Raw genomic sequence first — 23830 nt, 5'->3', positions numbered from 1 at the left:
GGTGTCCGATTGAAGCACGAGGAAACTTAAGGTAATTTAAAGGGGCTGTTTCACGGCTGTCTATATTTGGTTGGGTTTATATTACCAGTAACGCGTCTTAATTTGCTAAGGAAGTTAACGCTAGCAAGGAATTTACTTGAAACTAACAACATTACAGCTTCTTGAAAAACAAACATCTCTCCAAAAGCATCATATGAAATGGTTGCAAGCACACAAGATGAATGTAATTTGAAGAACTGTTAGGCTAACACGTTTTCAAAGACCCCAACTGCAATCCGTTTTAATTTTCTGAAAAAGTCTATCCATCCTTGCTTTTTTAAATGTTTTTGGCGGGTATTTTTATGTTTCACTCAATCTGGTGGCAGTTCTCACTGTTTGAAATGTAATAAATTTTGTGACACAGCTCCTTTAATTTCAGTCTAATTTTGTTATCACTAAGCAAAAGAATAACCACATGCAGTTGCTGCCCTGTACTACGCCAAGCTGCTGTCACGTTAATGCTCTTAGAGCCGTACCTGCAATAATCGAAATTTTCTATTGTTTTAATTATTGTTTTATGCGGTGCTTTACAGTGAGTGACCTGATCTCATCATGGGAGAGTGCACCTTAAACGTATCGACACACCACACTCATTTATAAATTAAACTACCTTTTATTTGCTAGTGCAGGTTTGGATTACAGTTTGTCAGATATCTGAATGTTCTTTACTCTGCTGGCTTAGCATCTCAAAACTACAAGTTACGAGAAATTTTTTTCTGTTTATGGTTGAATCTCTATCAAGCACCCTGAATTTTCCAAAACTCCCGAACATTTGAGTCCACTCCTTTAATTTTCAGCTTGCGGGGGAGGCATTTCTTCCACATAAATCCGGGACACTGAGTTCCAGCCTGTGTACGCATCAGCATTTCCATACCCTGCGCAGTTGCCAACCCAGAATCCCACGCGCACCTTTCCTTTGTGGATTTTATCACAGACACCTTCAACGTGACGTGGGCGGTGCAAATTATCTTTTCTGCTGCCAGATCCTTTATACATATAGACTGTAGCATCAATAGCTGCTGGTGTCGAGCATTCTGCACCATTAAAAGTGAAATACCATCGCCTGCAACAAGCGTCGCAGTTATAGATGCGGAGTTGGCCGCTCCAGTAGACGCGCAGACTTGTGCTGTCTGACCTCTTCTCGAAAACACAATCCTGTTGAAAAAAAAAAAACAAACAGAAACAACAATGACGGCGGTGTAAAGACGAAATTCTCTCTGCAGAGCCTCTGGACGAAATCCTGTGATGTTACAGTTTCAGGCTTCGGATAGCTATTGGGCTGTACTTTCCGGTGGTTTTGTTTCTTATCCTGTAAAAGGTGGTACTAACTTTTGAATCATTCAAATATCCAGTACCTCTTCAGCAGCACTAGACTCAGTTCACATGGTACTGTTTATGATGCTGTCAGCAGTACAAGGTTATTTAAAGCCCTGCATCTGTACAAACTCCTGTATTGTTACTTATAAAATGAAGCTATGAATATGGCCATAATGAAACGATGGCCCTTCAGCAGCACTGGGCTTTCATATGCTACTGTTTATTATGCTGCCAACAGCACCAAGGAAAGGCGGTGAGTTTTTTTAAGTTTCGTTTTGCATCTGTAAACAAATTCCTGTGGTTTTACATTCGAAACTTTCATCGTAACGATTTTGGTTTCCGGAAAAAATATGTTAACAAAAGTTTAGAATTTTTCGTACGGTTTGACTTGCATGTTTAAAAGGACACAAAAATATAAAAGTATTCCCTATAGAACTGAATTAAGAAAAAAACTGGAATACTTAAGTGACAGTCGAGAAGTACGAATTTCTGTTGTAGTGCCCTCTTAGCTTTTACCTTAATCAATCCAGTGTCCTTGCCATCGGCCAGTTTCGGAAAAACGCACTGTTTCCAATTACGTACTAACGGTCCCGGAACCCCTTTTGGACCTTCGGGACCTCGAGCGCCTGTATCACCCTTTGTTCCAGCTTTTCCCGAGGGTCCTTGTGGTCCCTTGGTGCCAACGGGGCCTTGAGTTCCAGGAGAACCTGGTTCACCTTTGTATCCACGTGCACCCTTTTGTCCTTGAGGTCCATTATTTCCAGGTAGTCCCGCTGGACCCGCGGGTCCCGGGATTCCAGGGATGCCGGGAACTCCAGCTGCACAACACGAAGTGTATTTACAGGAGTCATTTTTTAGGATCTGCTTAGGGTTACTCTAAATGAAACGAAGAAATAAAAAGAAAAATGCATCGTTTATTGTTTTGGAAGCACAGGGCTTCGAACCCCGCATTCCTTTACGGTCACCTGATTCAGTAATATTTGCTTCCATTTGCCTCTGTTTGTTTGCAATGCGTGTTCGTCGACGCCCTACCTGGAAACCAGCTTTTGTTGTGTGTGGTTAGCATATTGAAATAAATGTGTTTATATTTAGTATATACTAAAACTGGATAGTGTTTTTCGCCCGCTCGATCTGATTGGCTACTCAACCTCCGGATATCCAGTGCCTTCGCGGCTCAGTAAATTCACCACTAGCCACCTCCACTTCGGTGAATATTTGTTATTTATTTATTTATTTATTACTTATACGTACACCTAGCTCTATTACGGACAGTTTTGTTTGTCCCACCGTAATGCCTTTACATTTTCTTTAAATTCAACCTGCTTGGTACGAACACACAGTAATAAGAAAAACGGACACTTGCTTCCTGCCCAATCAACAAACTCTCATAGAAAGGCAATATTGCTGACGCGGGCACTTCATTATCAACTGCGTGCTGTAATTATAGACCTTTCTTTTTTTTGAAAATAAAACCCTTCAGTTGACAACATGTCGATGTTCCTAGCCCTACAGAATCACGGATAGGATGATATATATGTAGACGTCCATTTCAAGACTATTTTGGCATCAAGTTAGTTATGCAGTAATTTATAGGCTGTGAGCGACTTTAATTAGAAAGTGTTTGCCCCTTCAGTGGTCGTATTAACGGGGTATGACTGTATTGTCTTTTTCTCACATGTAACACTTTTTCTCACATGTAATACTTTCGTTAATTTATTTCATGCACTTACTATAGGTAATTGCACGCAATTAACTTCCTACCAATCACCACGTAAAAAAGAACGTCTGCAGCTCTTAAAATTTAATTAAACCAACTCACCTCATTGTTACTGATTTCATCATTTGCGAAACACAAAGGGATCAGCAATAACAGCACCAAACATAACATTATGGCCAATGGTCTCTTTAAACAGAATAGCAAGATCAAAACCCTGTGAATTGAATTGTGTTGAGTAAAAATACTTGAAACGAAACAAAACAAAAAGCAGATGAAAACGCTGAAACGATGGAGATACGATAACATCCCAGACCGAGAATGTGTAATGCAAGTAGAATATGATGTATGGCATCATCGATTTCGAAAACCTCCGTTTTTCGTCCGTCCACAAGTAAACGATGAATCAAGGATGATGCTCGCAAAACTCCGTTCTCGGATCGTTTTTTAAAAACTGTGTCAGTATGGTGCCAAGTGCGCCGTTTTCGTGTGGACAAAAGGCTAAAACGGAAAGGATCTCTGTTTTCAAAAATTGCTGGATACGTGTGGATGGACAAACATTTTGTAAATAGAATAAAGTTTCAAGAGAAGTCGCATTACTAAAGCGCTTCATTTCGGATAAAAAACAGTGAATGAGTTGTCGGATTGTTCTACCTCTCCAAAATGAATCCCAAAAACATGATATTAATAGTTACCCGTCCGTCTAAAACTTTTGCCGAGAAATGGGGAAAGTTTTATGCTACTCTAATCAAACTCCAAGTACAGATTGAACTCGTTCATTACTTAACGATTCACCACGAGGAACATATTTTAACAAGGGAAAATACAGAATTCAAATAAACGCAAATTGGAAAAAGTTTGGCAAAAGAAAAAACTTAAATGCGCAACAAATCGAAAAATACGAGGCAAAAAATACAGGAAAACCATACTTACAAGATCTGAACGCAGCCACTCGGAATACAACGACTGATTTTCATGGGCGAAGAAGGAAATTTTTATACTTAGCTGAAGACAACAATAGAGCTAAAGGAGTTACGAAAATTGACAATCACGATTACGTAAGAAGACGCTGAGCATAGATAATTACAGGAAAAATATGCATAATATTTGAACAAGCTGACAATCAGACCTAGGCTAAAGTGAATGTGATAGAATAACAAATACTCAGAAGAATCAAATTCTTCGAACTCTCAGGAGTACACCGGCCGCATGTCTTCCTCGGCATTTAAAGCAACAGGTCTCCAGGGCTTTTCCCGGTATTCCCATTTTTAAGGGAAAGCCCAGGGCACAAGATTGTTTCAAACGTGACATGCCGCAAGCGTTAACGTTAGGTGCTGTAGTTTTTCTCAAATAGCGAAAGAACATTTTGAATCAACAACTGCCAACAATTACAGTAATACCATTGGTTTTTCTTAACACTTACAATTATACAAGAGCAGAGGCGTAGTTACCTGTACGCACGGTACGAGACGTACCAAAAAAAATCGAAGGTGCGGAGAACAAAATACATATAAAATGAAAACGATAATAATACAGAAAAGTAAATCTATAAAAAAAAATAATCAAAAAAGCACAGTTTGCCTAAGTTTATTTAACTTTGTAACATTTTTTTGTTAAACAACGCGCAGATAGCAAGCTGGGATGGTTTGAAAGCGTGAGAGCGTTGTTTTCACTTCGGCTTATCTTCGAGGTACAATCACGCAAACGTCAAATACAGTTAGTCAAATAGAACGTGGTAAGCAAAGTAAATAGAAGTAAATAGATGTCTGAGATACTACCTTACAACAGAAAATAAACGCTTCATGAAATAACGCGAATTTTGGAAATTCGCAATAATTTAGGTCGCGTATATTTTAAAAAAGCGAATTTCCGCGCCATTAATTAAGAGGAGCGTTAATTTCCGCGACCTTAATTTCCATCATGTTGGCTCCAAATATTCTCGATAGTCTTTTGACGTTCTTGACAGCTAAGAAAGCGGAGTATTTTATTTGGAGGGAGATCCCACGGTATCCGCGAAACTGTGAAAAAAACCTCTAAGTGGTAGTCTGAAATGTCAGTCGCATCCTTCGACCCTAGGTAACTCAGACTATCAAAGCGGCGGCAGATATCTTCGTTTGACCCCTTCGTATGCTTAGTGCGCGCTCACGAACGCTTGCTTTAAGCTACAGCATCCTTTTAACGCTTTGTACCATGAAAACTGGAAAAGAAATGTGAACTTAGAAACTATTAGCCACTTTAGGACGCTACGCTCTTGTGAGACAATAAACCTAGTGATACCGCCGTTCCAGGACTGTGCGTCCAAACTTTTCAACTCCCTACCTGCTGCAATCAAATTTTGTACCAGTTTTGGGTCTTTTTCCAAACAGACCTTCACTATTTTAATAGAGCGAAGTAAAGTGTAGTAATGTAACAGTTCTAAACACAGTTTTTAACCACAGTTAGTTAGTTTCTGCTCCTGATTTAATAATGTACATATAGATACTTTCTGGCTGAATATATACTATTTATTATTATTATTATTATTATTATTATTATTATTATTATTATTATTATTATTATAATCATATCTATAACAAAATTCTCAAATGTGATTGGTTATAAACTGCCCTGAATTCAGCCTTAATAGGCCAGTTTAAAAGGACAGTACGCATCATGCCTAAGCAGTAATTAGACAGTACCCGCCATCACGCGTGCACTTTCATGGCTTTTTCTTTTTCAGTGCTAGCAAAAAAAATCTTGGAAGTTCTTGTGTTTTGATTTTAAAAAGAGCCTTATATATCACATATTTTGTTTAAGTTATGATTAATTGGTACCAGAAATTTGTGTTGTCCAATTCGGTCTGTAATCATACTTGTGATTAAACAAATCAGACTCCCACTACATGGTCATCCCATTTTTTTAATCACTCGTATGATTACAGACCAAATTGGACTCCAGTCAGTCCTGTTACCATTACTTACTATTGGTATTTTTAGGGAGATACTGAAGAAGCCTAGTTTTAGAGAAATAATAGCTAAACACTATTGTACCACATCCCCGTCCTTTCCCTTATTTACCATTTATTTGATGAAAACATACATTGAAATTGGTAAAGGATAGGTCTATTTTGTCAAAAAAAATTACTGAAAGAAATAAACCTTTTGCAGGACAGCCAGGAATAGTGCTGACATGGCTCAATACTTCTTAATGTATGGGAGAACCTAAAAAAGCTCAAGTGATAATATAAAATTCCATCCCTCAAAGAAAAAATACATTTTTGAGTCTGAAAAACTTTGAAATTACTTTCTGCAGAGATCCACTTTCTTGAAAACGTTATAGTGGTGATGATCCACTGATATACTAAGAGTTTTTTATCACTGTTCAGTAATGTCTAATTCATAAATTCGCCCAAACAAAACAGCTGACACCAGGGGTTTTTTGAAAGATGGCACATACATTTGAGGCCCAGACCATGAAGAGACTTTAGGCGAGATTAGCTCAACATCGCTTGAAAGAACTGCAGGGAACACATGAGCCTGAGATGAAAAATCCCCCATTACTGTAAATGAGTTGAACATTGTTGTAGCAGTAAAAACAGGTGAGCCACAAGAATATTCCTGCATGCTGGAACATTTTACCACGGCACAAACTTGGATAAAATACTTTTCTGGATTATGATGGCCACTGAAAGCCCCCAATGCAAACAATTCATCTTCGAAAGGTTGTTGACTGTCCACGGAGTAACTTGCATGACAGCAGAAATTGTCAGAGCAAACCGATACATTGCCCTCAGAAGACTCAAGTTTCACAAAAGTGTAAATGTCATTTAGTAACTTAGAATAAAATGTTTTACTGTTGGTTTGCAAGGGTAATGCTGGCTGTTTGAAGCTACTTTCAACAGATTTCAATGAGGTTTTAGCTGATTGGCATTTTGGTTCAATACACTGCTCTGGATGTGACAGATCCAGATTTGGCAGTTTGGCAACCAAAAGATGGCCCTGATACGTCTTCATGTCATAAACATAAGACAAAGGTTCTCCGCAAGAATAAATTCCACTTCCTACCATATCTGCAAGGGGCTGATGCTGATTGGCTGCCAGCAGATTGACACATGTCGATCTTGACCAAGCCTGTTGATATTCTATGGAAGCCAAGATGGGGAAGCCATCCATCCAGGCTGTTGGAAACACAATATTGCGAATGCCATATTTCTCAACAAGCGCGATCGCTGGATCATGAAACAGCATATCAAAACAAGTGAACACCCCAAATTTAACCCCGAAGGAAGTCTCAAAAGTAACGATTTCTGCTTCCAATGGGGTGTTGAACTGGTTTTCATGAAATAGATGCTGTTTGTGGTACTTGGCGAGCAATGTCCCGTCTGACTCGAACACTACATCAGTGTTAAACTGGTATCTGCCATCCTTGGGACAGTGTGGATCCGATTTCTTACAATACTGAACATCCCCCATGTTAGCGACCACTACAATAGACGAGTTACGGGCGATGCAGCTCAACTCCCTCAGGACCTCGGTGTTTGCAAAGCGATTGGGGTCTTGGCATGGATTCCAGCTTTTCTGTAGCTGGGTAGGGATCGGAATAATCTCCAGAAAAGGAAGGATGTGTTCGCGAGTGAAGTCAAAACCATAGAGTCCATCTTCGGGAAAAACGATTATGTCAGCCCCTTGAGATTTTGCTTCCTTCGCCTTCGCGTCGAAAACGACTAAGTTTTTCTTCATTATGTCCAAGGCCTCTTGGCGAGTAAACGATCTGTTTTCAAAGACAAAGAATGTAACATGCTCGTAGACTGCAGCGGAATAAACGTCTTTTGATGTGCACGACGTAAAGCAAAGAGCAAAAACAGCAGCAGCGCACAAAAGCAAGCTTGATCGCAACATCATGACTCTGCAAGTCGAAAGAGTAAACATGAAAACGACCAGGCGTTTCACGGGGAAGAACACAGGCCACCCAAGTTCTATGAGAGGCAGGGCGGGGTTACCAGGGTATACATATGATCTGAGATCAGAACTTCCCAAAACGTTTTTTCAAATTGCTCCAGAAGGAAAAAACCAAAACAAAACAAAACAAAAAAAATATTGACAAAAATAAATAAAACACGAACACACACACTCAAGATAAGTCCATGTTGGTTTTGTCCATCCTATATTTTCTTTGTGAGCGGTGAGTGAGACATCAACGTGACACTTGGACTCTTGCCCTCTCGGGCACACGTGATATGGCGTGATTCTGTGAGTGTTCGAGCTCAATAGGGCCATTTATACGAGGAAAATTAAGACGCGTCTTTAAGACGCGTCTTACATAAGACAAGTCTTAAATAAGACGCGAACTGTCCGTATAAACGGCACATTTCGTCTAAAATAAGACGCGGCTTAGCTAAGACGCGTCTTATTAGATAAGACATGCTGGTATAAATGGCCGGACAGTTCGCGTCTTATTTAAGACGCGTCTTATGTAAGACGCGTCTTATTTTTCCTCGTATAAATGGCCCTAATGTCAGGGCTCTAAAACAGAGTGTGCGGGAATTTTACAGCACTTAGCCTATCTGTTCCTTGCGCCGTACTGACAAGCCCTAAAAAAGAGCGAAACAGCTGTCTACGGCTACTATCCCGCTCTGTTTTGGGTTCTTTCGGTGTTGTGTTGTTGTCTTGCAAATTTAATTTTCACGTAGTACGATCAGCTTTACAGAATTCAGTTTGTTTACTCCGTGTTTGATGCGAATCTTCTTAAAAGTGATCAGTCTGATTACTCTCTCTGATTTTGATTGAAACACCCCTCGACCCTTGGAAGAATGAAGCTTCAGCTCGTGAAATCTAGTTCTACCTTTTCATATACCAGAAGTCTAAAAAGCAGGGGCACCCAACGACAATTTTTGGAAAACATCTGTTCGCAAGACGATCTGAGATGTAGAATTTTCGGAACATTTGTTGTAAAATTTTTTGCTTGCCTACCTCTCCTAGGATTTTCGAACCCCCCAAAAATAGTATAACCATTTTCAACGGATTTTTACCCTAAAAAGGTCACTTAGAATTTTCGGGAGTCTTTTTTCGGGCTGAAATTTTCGAAAAGGCAAGTTTTGATCCCTATAATTTTCGGATCACTAGACTTTCAGCTAGGAAATCCGAACAGATGAAATATTATTAGGGGATAAAAATATGCCTATATCTACCGTTTAAATACTAAAATACGTTCAACAATGCTATGTTTAAGTGGTTTTGAACTATATTCTCGTTGGGTGCCCCTGAAAAAGCTCTCGTTAATATCTGTGGTTTACTGAAACAAATTTAAAATCGTGTAATGCTAACCAAGCGGCGACGGCAAAGAAAACAGCGAAACTGAAAAAAAACAACAAAAAATAGTAGGTCTAATTAGCATAAAAAAACAAGTTTGCACGTGCAGCACACTTTTTTTGTACATTTCTTTGCCGTTGTTTTGCAAGACGACAACATGAAACTTCCAGAAACTTCCCAGTAACATGGTCCTGTTCACTTTTTTTTACCGACGGTCTTTTTTACCTTGGTGACCGCTAGCATTTCTCATTTTCTCACAGCCGCTATAAAATTTTCGTGTTATTCTTCAAACGAAATTGGTCTCCTTTGTTTATCGCTGGCTCTAGCTTTTTCTCTGTTATCCACACCAATGTAGACTTTAAAATTAAGTCGAAAGAAAGAATCGGCTTCATTGTTGTTGTTTTTTATCTCTAAAAGTTTGGGTGGCTATGCGATTTACTGCCGAAACGCGCGCGTACTTGAAATACAAAATTTCACCCCGACTGCCATGAAGGGGTGGACGTACGTACGGACGATTTTCTCAGAACCAAAATTCTCTGGCTTCGATGGATAGTTTACCAAATTTTATTACCCATGACGCTCTGCTGCGCGCTCTTCGCGCGCGAGAGCTCCGCTATAACTTTGAGCTAGATAACCTGGACCTCCATTAAGACGCCCAACGACTAAATTAAAGTTATTTTCATGGCTTGGTGGTTCCATCATAGAGAGCGGAAGCAGGTATGAAAATTTAAACATCAAAAAATTGTTATTATTATTATTATTATTATTATTATTATTATTATTATTATTATTATTATTATTATTATTCAATGCTTTATTGTAACACATTTACATTCAAGTGGTAGCAAAAATACAGAAGAAGGAAAAAGAGAAAAAAAAAAAAGAAGATACATGATTACATAGTAGGATATTACTGAACGTAAACTCAATAAAAAAATTAACTAAATAATAAAACCAAGTTTCATCGTAGGAAGAGAAGAATAAACTTTCGAGGGTTTTGGTAAAGACTTTACAGCTTAGTAGGCGAAGGCCAAGGAGAAAATAAAACTGTAAGCAACAAAAAGGTACAAAAAATGCAACTTTCGCAGTAAAAGTGACCTGTATTATCGTTTATTACTCACTGGTAGTTTCTAAGCATAATGTCATGTCTGACATATATGCACCCACCAACTTTTGGTACAGTAGGCATAGAGGAGACAAATACAATTCACCAAATTATATTTTTGCTTTCTTTCTAATTTTTTCTATCAGTCTTCCTGCCGAAAGGATCAGTTTACTGTTTTAATTTTAAAACTTGGTCTCAAGATTTTATTGATCTAGGTCTACTCTAGAGATCCGGCTGAACCTCATTGGTTTGTCGTTTTGGGTTTGCCTTAATTCACAAGTAATTCTGATAGAGGAGTCCTCTCTACCTAATTTCAATACTTTATTGCTATTACCACTAATACACAAGCCGGCACTTTCAATTCTTATATCTCTTTTGGAAGAACCATGTTTCATGTTTTTTCGTCTGTTTTTCTACGTAGTAATCATGATTTTAAGGTTTGCTCCGCTGAGGAGTCTTTGATAACTTCTTTCCAGTCTCATCTCTAGACTGGCTAAAAGCTCTTAACAGTGCGAATACTCAAGCCGGGACGCTTGGAAGAAGATTGTCCAGTCATAACGTTTTATGAAAACAAAAGATGCCCCTTTTTTTTTTTTTTTTTTTTTGCAAACGGGCCGATAACATTCATAAACTTGAGGGATGTTTCCTGAGTCGAGGTTAGGTAAGTTAAACGGTTCAAAGCTTTCCACGGTTACATAATTACAGTATACTTGAATTTTATTGTTCCGTTTGCAAAAGAACTCGAAAATCTTTTGTTTTGAGAAATTGCTGTCATTGGACAATCTTTTTTCCAGTGCCCCAGTTTCCTGAGTGGCCGCACTGTAAGCGCGCCTTCTTTGTCAGTTTACCACATTTGGTATTCTTTAACTAATTTCTCCTCTCTGGCCAAAAAGCCCTGGAGACGAGAGGTTGCCCTCCGACAAAAGCTTTCAATTAGTTATCTCGCAGTTCATAGTTACGCCAGCAGACAAATCCAGTTCACAAAGGTTTATAGAGGTAGCCCCAATAATGTCACGTCGTTTCCCTGGCAACTGCACGATCTTTTCGTTCTTGACAGCCACGTGCAGTTTTTTGTCAGCCAGCTGATCAAGGCCGATAACGTAATCAAAGGTCTCATTAAAAACGGGATGAAGGCTGCCGGGATAGGAACAGGTCTTGCGTATCGATTTCTTAGAGCGAGAAGGTATCAGATTAACTTGAACATAGGTGTTCGTTTTAGAAACCGGCTCTGCTGATGAAAGGTTTTTGACGGTTAAAATTGTAACCAGGAGTCGGTTTCGTCGATGATCGTAAATTAATTTCAAAGACACCTCCCCTCGGGATAGATAATCGTAGTTTGAGCCTTCAGTACTTTGCTCGTTTGATTTGTCATCTGCTATGCTTCCACTTGGAGAGGACTCACAACTGGAACGGGAACTGGAAGTGGAACCGGAAGTGGAAGTCTTCTCAGTTGATTCGTTGCTGTTACTGGAAGTCGTAGGATAATCTTGACCAGCTACTTCCGAAATCAGAGTCGGAGTGTCCTGGCGCTGTAGAATACCTTCTTCGTCGTAACAAGCATTGAATTTTTGACCAATCTGCAAGAAATTTGGTTCAGCGATTGTGTCTGCTGCCTTCAAAGCACGCAGGGATAGCTTGCATTCGACAGTTCCGGTTCCGGTTTCATCGGAAGTACTACGCAGCTGGAAGGAATTCTCAAGTGACATGTCGGGCTGTTCAATGAGCTTACGAACAGTGAATACCATAAAACCCAAGCAGTGACTACCTTCCATTACCTCAATAAGGACTTCTTCGTGTGGATCGGTTAGTAAGAATAAGAGTGATTGCTGCCATTCAAACTCGTCGCCTTGCGCCTGCGCACAAAAGCTAGAAAGCGTTCTATTACTCACTGCCACTCTACAATAAACTTTTCTGGCCAACACAGAACTCTTGCAGCTTGGAAGATTCTGTGCCTTGATCAGCTTCACAATCAGCACGGCCACGCTTTCATTTTCTTTGGTATATCTAAAATGAAGTGGATCGTTGCTAAGAGAAAACCACTCCAGTCGTAAATGAACTTTTCCCTGTTTCGCTTTTTCCAAAGGCAGTCAGATGTCCTGCATACCCTCTTCCACAACAGAACGGATTTTTATGTCAATGTTGCCGATCTTGGAATCTTTTGAGGCTAGATCATGGTCATAGAGATAAATTTCCAATTCCTGCCCTTTAGAATTGTCTACAAATGCCTCAAATGTCTCGTCCCATTTAGGATTAGACTGGTTTTTCTTGGTTTCTGTGCGAAATGTTTGAGCTCCTACTTGCAAAACGGCGTAAGGATCTGGAGATCCCTTTCCAATCAGCGAAAAATCGGACTTCACCAGTTCCCGCGCTTCCAGAATCTGGACGCGCAGAAGTCCTTCGGGGATTGGGTACTTCAGGTCTCCGGCGTCCACACTTTCCGCCAGAGGAATCACAATTCTATTGGGCAAGACAACAAAGCTGGCGATGACGTCATCAACGATACCGCGTAGAGTTTTCTTCAATCCTGGAATATCTAAAACATTTAGCAAATTTGTCAAATTGAAAGAAATCTTTGGTCTCTTGAGAAAAAAGACAGTTATTCCGCCAACCACGATTCCATCTGACAAAAGTGGTTTAAGAATAATTCTAAGTGGCCCGTGAAGTTGGAAGTTGGAAATTCCCAGTTTTACATTTTTGACGGATAGCTTAACTTGTGCATCGCCATGGTACGACAAATCAGCGTCTATTACAAATTCTGAAGGCGCAGCGGTACCATTTCCCGAATACGTTTTTATATTTCCAATAAACGGTGCTTTTTCACCGAGCTCAATCTTCTCAAAATACAAAGTCTTTAACGCAGCTGGAAGGTTCTTTTGAATCTCGGGCTCTATGGTTTCTTTGATAATATTTCGCGTCATTGCCTCGATAGAGGGCCACAATCTATTAACAATGTTATTCAGCCATGTTGCGCTCTCGCTTTGAGATAAATACTTTGCGGCTACGGAAAATGATTTGAACTTGGACAGATTCATCTCATCTGCAACTTCGCGGAAGTTTCGTCGTTTCTGTTTACTGAAGGCTGAGCGGTATTCTCCAAACACATGCCCAAAAACAAATAAAATAATCCACGCAAAGCTAATATTCCATGCCCCAAGTAGCCACAGCATGGAAGCGATGATAAAACAAATAAGGTATTTTCGTCGATCTCTTCTTAAAATGATTTGAAATATTTTGCTTGAGATCGAGCTGTGAGCCTCGTCTGCCATGACAATTGCTCCCTTCTTTTTTCCACTCTATAAACAGACCAAGCAGAAAATCACTTATTTCACAGAAAGCGATGAAATTGTAATTCAAAGTCTCTCTTAAGGACCGGAATAAATCAATCTAGTAAAGCTGTAAGGTGTAGTTGCGATATTGGGTGAGGAAACTGTTTATAAAACATTGAAAAATACTACGTATATCAGCCTAAAATGGTATCATTCTTACCACAGAAATTGCCCGCACGCTTCTTCCTCAGAATTAGAGATTGTGCCAACAATGATAAGCTTTTTTGAAAAAAGACTCGATCGCTTGAAAAGCGTCGTATTTGCATATATTCATAATTTGTATTTTTAATTTTATTCGCCTGGATTGCAGATGTGGCCCAAAACAGCCTATTGACTACAATGGTTTTATTTCGCAAGTCAACCAATCACGAAACTGTTTTGATTCATTGGTCTCCAGTTGTGGTCATAACTTCAATTAAGTCAGAAAAGTAGAGATCAGCAAGAATCATTTCCATTCAGTTTATAGCCTGATTAATTATTAATAAGCGTCTGTTTTTTGTTGGATAAAAATTCTGTTTTTATTTAAAATGCTGATAATACGCCTTTATAAAAACCTAGTATAAACGGTTAGCAAAAGTCTTTTAGTTTAAACATTTTGGAAGAAATTACAGCATGTGGCCATGTTCATTTTTTCCCACTTTTTCTAAGAAAATTAATTCAAACCATTAAACTCTTATGCTAAAAGTAAGCACTAATTTTCCATGTAAATTCTTATTTTCATTGTTCTTTACAAAGAAAAAATTGATATTTCTTTAAATTCAGTATGGATGTTGTCCGCGTATTAGTGTTTAGCCAGATATATTTTGGGTTAAGTTTTTCGACAAACAAACCAGAATAAGACTTGTATAAGGGTCTTACCTAGACGGGCGGAAACGTAAATATAATCTAATGTTTGATTTGTAAGAACGGTGACCAGCGCCAGTGCGACAATTATTCAGCAATTCATTTTCGTCTTCTTTCCCGCACAGTTTCATAACACTGTTTTGTATTTATGTGGTCTTACATCTTACTTTTACCAAGATGCACTGAACAAATTATAGTCGAACCCCGCTTTACGGTTACATCGTAATTACGAACATTTTACCATGTCCCCGTAATAAGCAAGCTCTCAAATTTTCTCTAATTTCAACTCGTTTAATACGGACACTTTCTACGGCCCTTCAGTGTCCCTGCTAACGAAGTTTGACTGTATCATTTTTCGTAAGAAATCAGAATAATATTGTTTTGTCTTTGGTCTTGAGCGCGTTACGCTCATTTCAATTAACGAGCGGTTTTCTGGTTTTTCTTACAGTCTTTTCTGAGACTGCGTGAAGACTGCCGTGACGTACCCGACCTAAAACAAACAGCAGGGGGTAGTTAACTGTACACCAGTGCGCATGTGCGTACCTGGAAACTTGACGACAATCTCACCCCCAGATGCTTTGACTCAGCTCTTTTCGTCCGTTGTCATGCGCAATAGAGAAAAACTCTGGAGTCGAGATTGAACTTTTAAAAGATAAACAAAGAAACTAAAAACATAAGAAGACAAAGCGAAGGAACAGGTAGTGAATAAGGGATAGCTGAAGAAAGGTGCATGGACTCCACGCCGAGGATTCAAGGTACTGGATTCTGGATTCTGGATTCCCAAGTTCAATCATTAGCGGGACGCCGATTTATTGGGTTGTATTCCGGATTCCAAAGTCCAGGATTCCAGATCCACAATCAAAATTATCCCGGATTCCGGAATCCCAGCAGCCCAATCCGGATTCCCCTACATGGGGGCGAAATCTGAAGGTCCACCTTGGGCTTTCGTAAAAAGGAGCATAAAATTTTAGGAGTGGATTACTATGCAGGTTACCTAGCGTAATTTTTCACTGATAAGCTCGTTCCCTGGAGCTCAAGGGTGAATGGCAGGAAAATAGGCTCCCGGGGGGGTACTCCCATATATGGGCTATATAGGTACGTGCCGCGGAATAGGGTATGGTTTTTGAGATTCTCGGTCCTTAAATAGGGTATCTTTTTTTACCCTTTTGTTTCTGTGTCCCTGGTGTGGTCCTTAGATAGGGTAGCTTTATTGTATTATCTAATACTGGAGTGTGAAAACGCCCGCCTGTATCCGCTTAAGTATTAACGAAATGATTTTGCAAGAGAGGTTTAATAGCCGTTAAGCGGGTAAATACACGTAACGCCTCTTCAAGCCACATTATTAATTAATTTTGTTTTTTCCTTGAATAAGGTGTCATTTTTCGGCTTTGGGCCTTAAAAAGGGTATCAGTTTTCGCTTTCTTAGTCCTTAAATAGGGTTAGGGTTCACGAACCTTCGCGGCACACCCCTATCGAAAATTCGCGGGAGTACCCCCCCCCCCCCCCCCGGGAATAGGCTCCGGTGAATAGTACTGTTTTTGCCATTAATTATAGATCATAAGATCCGTTAGAAATTATTTCCCAGTCTTTTTTTTTTTTTTCTTTTTTGGCTTATGAATTAAACTGTTTACGTTTTTTCCCTTGTCAGTTAGGTTAAATTTTTTGGTTAAGAAGATTCTGGGCTGTTTCTTGTCTAAAATCTGTCACGTCGAATTAAAGATAAGTCCAGTTCCATGCAGTTATTTCCGCAGTTGGGCTCTGGGTGATACCTTGTAACAGCCTCTCTTTTGTGTCATTATAACAAATACTTTAGGAACCATTCTAGCATTTCAAAACGTTTAGCTGGATAATTACAAATTTTCCTAAAAAAATGCACAGATTTTTTTTTTGTAAGTTGAAACGGGTCAGTGAGTTTCGTATAAAATTGAAATTCAAATGAATCGACGTGTCACTTAATGTTTAACTAATCAAGATAGATACGTACGCTGATTGGCTAATTAAAATATTTATTTCGGAAAAAACAATAGTGTTGATTTGACCCTTGAACAAATATCGCGAGTGTTTTTCTTGTCTAAACTTAGCTTGGAAAGCGTGTAGTAGGCGTCTACAGCGAGATAATTTGCTCTCTGCTGTAAATTCTTGCTGCAACAAGTGCCTAAATTTTCAACACGCCTGGCTTGGCCAGCTGATTTATGTGGTTTGCCCCTGTTTGGAAAATTGTTGAAGTCTGGTTGATAGCCAATCCAGTAGCTAAGAGCGAGAACTTTCTACAAATAAATCAGATTTTGGAGAAGTTAGTTTGAAAGATGGCGGACAGCCCTAGCGTTCAAGCGACAACAGCCGCTCCTAAACCAGCTCACAAGAGAATATGGCATAACTTACGGCACATGTCCGCCGATCAAAGGAAAGAGTTACTGCTGTTTTTCGCTCTCTCCATGTCGCTGTGGCTGGTCGGCCATTTTCACTTCAGCTTCGCTTGGATTATCATGATTCTTATGATCTTTGTGAGCTGGGAGTATCAGATGGAGGAGAAGAACAAGCGAAGACAGCGCATGGAGAAGGCACTTAAGTCCTCGTTTATCGACAAAATGGAAAATCTACCTTCGTGGGTTTATTTTCCTGAAAAAGAGCAAGCCGAGTGGGTTAACAGCATCATTGATCAAATGTGGCCTTACGTCGATGGGATGGTCTACAAAATCTTGAAAGAAAGCGTCGAACCCGAAATGCAAAAAAACATGCCCAAGGCCTTGAACACGCTGTATTTCGAAACAATCGACCTTGGAAACAGGCCTCCGCACGTGGCGAATGTGAAGTCTTACGACACTAAGGCCGACCACAAGAAGTCTGAGTTTATCTTCGACATGGATTTATGCTACAATGGCGACGCGACAATCAAGCTGGCAGTTAAAAATGTCAAGCTAGGTTTGTCAAATATCGAGCTGCGCGGAGTTTTGAGAGTAATTTTCAAGCCTCTGGTTTCTGAATACAACCCTATAGGTGGAGTAACTGTGTTTTTCCTGAATCGACCCAAGCTGAAATTCGACTTGACAAATTTGCTGAACGTTCTAGATCTTCCCGGGCTCAAGAGCTCTCTGCGCCGAATCACAGATGATGTCATTGCTTCCTTCGTTGTGCTACCGAACCGAATCGCTATTCCTCTCGCCGCTGGTGTGGACGGCAGCGATCTGCAATACCCGATCCCCGAAGGCGTTCTTCGTGTGAAAGTCGTAGAGGCGAAGAACTTGATCGCCAAGGACATAGGTCTGTTGAAGAAGGGAAAATCAGATCCTTATGCTATAGTTCGCGTTGGAGCTCAAAGCTTCCGTACCAAAGTCGTCAAGAATGACCTCAATCCCGAGTGGAACGAGACCTTTGAAGCGTTCGTAGACAACCGCGAAGGGCAGCAGATAGAAGCAGTTATCTACGATGAAGACACTTCGTGTAAAGACAGCAAGATTGGCACCATAGATACCGACATTAAGTCTACAGTGGAGACGGGATCAAGAGATCTCTGGCTTCCTTTGGAGGGAGTAAAACAGGGCAGAATCCACCTTCAGCTTCTGTGGTTCCCTTTAAGTTCCTCATCCTCTGATCTGGCACCACCCCCGGAGAAGGGCCTGTCTGTAGCGGCCCTCATTGTCAAGCCCATCTCAGCAGCGGCCCTTCCAGTTACCAGTGGAAAGACGGACACCCTTCGCAGCATTTACTGTGAGATCACTGTAGGAAAGTCCACCCTTCAGACCTTCCAGTGCACTGGAGAGAAAACAGAGTGGAAACATGCTCTGCGCTTCTTCGTGGGCGATCCCGAGGTACAGGAAGCGGAAGTGAAAGTCATCGAAGCCAAGGGTACTAAATTGCTGGGCCGAATGTCCTTCAGTATCTGTAAGCTACTGAACAAGGAAGGTTTGGCCGTGGAAGAGGCGTTCCCGCTGGAGAAATCCGGAGAAAAGAGTACCTTGACATGCCGATTCACTCTGAGGATTCTCAAATCAAGCCAGACTAAAACGAGGTAAACCAATGATGGAACTTTTTTCTCTCTTTCAATACTATTTGTCATTAAAAAGTGACACAATTAATGAAATTTCCAAAATACTTTGTAACAGATAGCATTTAATATTTTCATACAATTTTGTATTACACTGCTAACTAAGACGATACTTTTTGTCGTTGACATTTTTTCCTTGCAGTTTACTTTATGATACACTTCGAAACAAACTCGATCATAAATGACAAAAAATCGACATACAGTCAGTGCATTTATATTTCTCAAAAAATTTACCGTTTTGTTCGAATTTTACCAGAAGAAATATGCCTAGCAATCTTTTTCTATTTTTTTAGTTATGAGCAACTTTTCATTGTGTCAAGAACGTATTTAAAGTTACTGTTTGTACTTTCGGACTGGGATTCTGCTAGAGTGAAATTATTTAAATTTCAAATTGGCAGTTAATTAAATTGTGGGTTAAATTTGTATTTACCGTATTTATTCGATTAACCGCCCTGGGCGCTTATTAAATTTTTGGACCTTGAGAGTGGGCGCTTATTCGAGGCTGGGCGCTTATTAAATTTTCACCATTTTCAGCAAGTGATTTATGTTTATTTTGTAACAAAACAATAAATGCTAAAAACAAAACGCGAAGAAGTAACCCAGCAAGGTTTCGGTAAAATACTCTGAAGAAGACTCCGTCCTCGGGGAAGTCTCTTATTAGAATTTATTCACTCAAATGGGTGGGGTGGGGTGAGCGCTTATTTCAGTTTGATTGGGAGAAGTAGGGGGTGGGCGCTTATTAACTTTTTCTGCCTTTAGGATGGGCGCTTATTCGACGTGGGCGCTAATTCAAGATTGGGCGCTTATTCGAATAAATACGGTATTCTTCTTTTTGCTATTCTTGGTTTGCAACCACGTGACAAGGCGGCCATGTTTGAGGTCAAAACATGACAATTTTTTGGCAGAATTTGTCTCAAACAAACAAACAAACAAAATGAATGAGTGACAAGGGAAGGCTCTTGTTCTCGACGGAGGGAAATGCTTTCTCAGCAACATCATGCCCGCCGTGACGTAAGCTGCAAACCAGCAGTTAATGGACCTTTATAACAAAACCATTGAAGCTGTAAGATCTTGTAACCAAGCTTAAATGTTGAAGAGCTAATTGCATAGTTGATCTGTAGAGTCTTACTGTAATGAAATCCTCATTAAATTAATTGAACTTCCCATTCTTGTCGCTTTGTCTTGGCCTTAACTTTAATGGGATAATTAAAACTATTCTTGCGGAGCTTTCTGGAGAAAACGGGCGCGAAATACATTGTTTGCATAGAGAAATGGACGCTGAGTAGCCTGTGTACAGACGTCCCCCCTCCCTCAGAAAAAAATCTCTTCTCCCGATTTTTTCTGGGGAGGGGGGACGTCTGTACACAGGCTAAAGGTGAAGTACACACGTGAATTTTTTTTCAAAAAATTTCAAATTTCAAAAATTAAGGTCAACTTGTCATGCCAGATTTAAGATATTATATTCGTCTCAAAGGGAATAGTGCGAGAGAAACGCGCGCGAAAATCTTCTCGCGAGTAAACGCGAAACGAGGGAGGTGATTTTCCGTCCACTTGCGTGTTTGCTCGCTCTAATATCGTTGTGTAACTCGTGCAAACAGTTATTTCGTGTAACGTGATTGCCTGCTTTTCTTTTAAAAAAAAACTTGCCCTCTTCTCATGCAGATTTTTCTCTACTCTGATGGTGCTATGCCTTGAAAACATAACCCGCAATCTGTTCATGTATAGAAATGTTTTAACTTTTCATTGATGCGCTAATGATAACAAGCACTAACTCTGCTTTGCGAGGCTGCTTTCGCTAATTATAGCTTTGATAAGCGATGTGAGACTAGGAAAATTACGTAACAATCTAGCGGACAAACACCTCCTTACTTTTATACCCTGGGAGGTAATTTTCTGGCAATTTTTTTCATCATTATGATCGTTGAAGCAGAAAACGAAAATGAGTGAAGAAAGAAGAAATAAGTGTTTCTTCTTGCAATGTTCCGGTGATGAAAAAAATGCAAGAAATGTTCTTAATGTCAGAGATTCTCTATCGAGCGCTCGGGATGTCTAAACGTAACATTTGAGTGAGAAATGTGAAGTGGCCCTGGACCCGCCCAGTTATAAACAGGTCTCTCATAAAGGACAGGAAAAAGGGTTTGGGCTTGTAAGGGCCAGGGATTAAATATTCTTTTGTCTACTAAGACGTGCAAATGAGGTTTGCCTCGTATTAATGTCAAGACTTTGGTAAATGTTATGAACACTTCCTCGAACTAGGTCTTGATCAGTGCAGTCCTAAAAGCCGAATTTTGGAAATGATTAGTCACGACTACTTTTGTTCAGTCGTGGAACCAACCTTAAAGGCGACCTCTTTCCCAGCGGGTCTTTTCCAGCTAGCTTTTTCCCTTGAGCGAGAAAAGGGACGAGTAAAGGAGAGGACGCTAGGAACCACGTTACTTTCAAGGGTCTTTCTTTAGTCCGTCTGCAGGCTAGTGGCAAATAAGAAACGGACAGAGATGTTTTGGAGGCTTGACTTCCTTAACCAGAGTACACTCGTAATGGTGACAGAGCAAAAAAAGTCACAAAAAATGTCAAGTTTCGTGTCGTAAAATCATATGAAATAAATCCTACCACGCAAACGACCTGCAAAAGATGTTTCATTTGAATGGTAACACCATAGGATTTCATCCTCAGATTCAAAGAGCTGTAAAAGACGAATTATCCAATTATTATTAGCTAAGATTGTTTTTGTGACTCCGACACAAAAAGCTTAGGGAAATCAAGACATGATGTCCATAATAATAACAATTTGCTTGTTGTAGTTCGAAAAGTAAACTCACAGAAGTTGACTCTGGAACCCAGCCCGTGTCGCAGCCCATAATAATACCAAAAGTTGTCATAAACGGAGTGAGTGCAGATGAACAACCAGAAGTGAAAGACGAACACGATAAAGATTCAGATGCCGGAAGTGTGTACGACGGAAGTGTATATGGTACTGGCAGCTACCAGGACTCGACAGAAGACCTGTCCAGCAAAGGGCACATCGATCTTCATTTGAAGTAAGTGGTTTATTTGCTTGTGAGGAAGCTCATTTCGGTATTATGGGAAGGAGGGGCGTGTTAAAAAATTTGCTCGGTACGCTCAAACTCTCCTTTAGGCTTGATAGATGGCGGGATTAATCACCCCGGAGTGGGTACTCAGCCCCGAGGTCCAACCCCTTACCCTGTTTATACACCATTTTTGACTGAAAGGTACCCATTTCGTATACCTTTTATGGACAAATGGTACCCCTAATTCCTGTAAATGTACCGTCTTTTAAATATTAATAGATCACTGAACCAGAAATTTTTCATGTCATTTTCTCAGTCATAAAGCCGCGAAAAAGAATGTCAAGAGTCAATATGGAGTGAATATATTTTACAGGATATTTTTTTCTCTGAAATCACCCACCCCTCTTTCCCTCAAAAGTTAAATGGTCGGCTCTATAGTGCGTCATTCAGCCCAGCCACCCCTCCCTCCTTCCCGATCTTTTCAATTTATCTCTCGCAATGACGTTACCTTCTGGTCGTTTTAGCGAAAATTGTTGATGTTCAAACACTGCAATGAAAATCGAACACTAGCTAAACTTTTCTTCGGTGAATTTTTTTTTCTGTTATTCCTTTCAGCAAGCCTTTACGTCCTCTTGTTTTCAGGTATAGCCTTTTAAAGAACCGTCTTTACGTCACTGTCAAAAGCTGCAAAGATCTTGTGTCACCTGACCCGGCCAGCAAGACCAATCCGCTGATCCGTCTGTACTTGCTGCCAGACCGTTCCAAACGCACCCGGCGAGTTACCAAGGAGCTGTCAGGAACATTAAACGGAGTGTTAAACGAGACTTTCGAGTACATCGTTGGCCTTGATCAGCTACGAACCATGCAGATAGATGTCGCTGTAAAGAGTGTTCGAGGATTCAAAATTGGGCGAGCGCGGAATCGTTTAATCGGGACAGCGGTTGTGGATTTGTCTCAAAAGGCACTTTCTGACGGCTGTGACGTCACTTGCGAGTTGAGAAAGTTTAGCCTTACGTTTTGACCAGACACTAACAGGGTCTTGTTGGACTTTAAGAATAGCTGAATTTTAACATCTTACCTTTGACTTGTGATAAGGCCAAATTTTAGGGGGCTTTCATTAATTAGGGTGGCTTAGGGCGGGGGAGGGGGGGGGGGGGGTGCAAAATATTCTTAACCTCTCCCTTTCAGGGAAAGGAGCCTTTCACCCGTCGGGGAATAAACTTTGCACTACTCACTCAATTTCGTAACCCTACTTCATTCCATGATTAGACAAAGCTTCCTTATCGCCTTAGGCAACTTTTTTCTTGCACGGGTTTTATTTCCCCTTTTTATCTCCCCACAGTTTAAATAGAGGCGGCCTTGTCTAAGATTTTGAAATGAAATTTACTTAGAGTGGTTCTTAAAAGGGCCATGTTACTCTAGCTGCTATCTTTTGAAGAAGCTAAAACGCGTCTTCACACCAATAGAATTCCAAAAAGAATCGTTCAGTTTCTGTCGTCTCTTGTTACTGATGACAAATATGAACATAAATTGAAGCTTGTAAAATTTGGGCGAGTTTTAATGGTAGGCCTGCAAAAATCACCAAAACAAAATATTATTATGTCTAGTACGTCCCGATGAAATTTGTTTGAGATCTTCTTTATAGCTTCACAGGAGCAATTTGTGGGGTAAAGCCACTGATTTAAGTGTGGCTTGTCCTTAAACAGCAACATCCTCGTGGGGTTTCAGAAAGCCAAAACCACGGCTAACCACAATGAATGTTTTGGATGGTATATCCCTCTTTTGGTTCTGTAGGTGACCTTACTATCACCGAACAGACCTTTGCTATTAGTATAGGTAATAGCATGATTTGTAGCGATATTTGGCATAAATACCACGAGTGATATTTCTAAATTGTTATACGTAATTTGAGAGAATTTTGAAATATCACTAGTGGTATTTACCGGTATGCCAAATATCACGTACAAATCATGCTACTATTTGTTTATACTGCTACCCGCAAAAGGTTTGTAATTTTCACGTGTAGGTATTTCAAATTAAGTTGAAATACCACTGCTCTAAGCCAATCAAATTGCAGATATTTCTCATGTAGTAGTATAACGTTAGTTATAGAGTTACAGTTAGG

At 40.1% G+C, this 23830-nt stretch overlaps 3 protein-coding genes and 1 pseudogene across 3 annotated transcripts; 1 reads left to right on the top strand and 3 right to left on the bottom strand.

Annotated features, from left to right (window-relative positions):
• Nucleotides 1-758: 758 nt before the first annotated feature.
• On the bottom strand, nt 759-3244 carry LOC140946745 (collagen triple helix repeat-containing protein 1-like). The gene is made up of 3 exons (XM_073395851.1): nt 3176-3244; nt 1873-2232; nt 759-1194 (listed from the first exon to the last, which is right to left on the bottom strand). The coding sequence occupies exons 1-3, from the start codon at nt 3242-3244 to the stop codon at nt 826-828; spliced, it is 798 nt and encodes a 265-aa protein (XP_073251952.1). The 3' UTR covers nt 759-825.
• Nucleotides 3245-6181: 2937 nt separating this feature from the next.
• Nucleotides 6182-7963, bottom strand: LOC140946433 (pantetheinase pseudogene; annotated as a pseudogene).
• A 3319-nt stretch (nt 7964-11282) lies between these two features.
• LOC140946331 (extended synaptotagmin-2-A-like) lies at nt 11283-13749 on the bottom strand. The gene has a single exon (XM_073395430.1). The coding sequence runs from the start codon at nt 13726-13728 to the stop codon at nt 12550-12552; it is 1179 nt and encodes a 392-aa protein (XP_073251531.1). The 5' UTR covers nt 13729-13749; the 3' UTR covers nt 11283-12549.
• A 2945-nt stretch (nt 13750-16694) lies between these two features.
• Nucleotides 16695-22829, top strand: LOC140945841 (extended synaptotagmin-3-like). Its single transcript, XM_073394884.1, has 3 exons — nt 16695-18640; nt 21478-21714; nt 22348-22829. Exons 1-3 carry the CDS (start codon nt 16938-16940, stop codon nt 22724-22726), a joined length of 2319 nt encoding a protein of 772 aa, XP_073250985.1. The 5' UTR covers nt 16695-16937; the 3' UTR covers nt 22727-22829.
• Nucleotides 22830-23830: the final 1001 nt, after the last annotated feature.

Source organism: Porites lutea, chromosome 8 (assembly GCF_958299795.1).
Source record: "Porites lutea chromosome 8, jaPorLute2.1, whole genome shotgun sequence".
NCBI classification, from domain to species: Eukaryota; Metazoa; Cnidaria; class Anthozoa; order Scleractinia; family Poritidae; genus Porites; species Porites lutea.
Note: the sequence above shows the minus strand (reverse complement) of the source record. Positions and strands in the feature narration are given on the sequence as shown.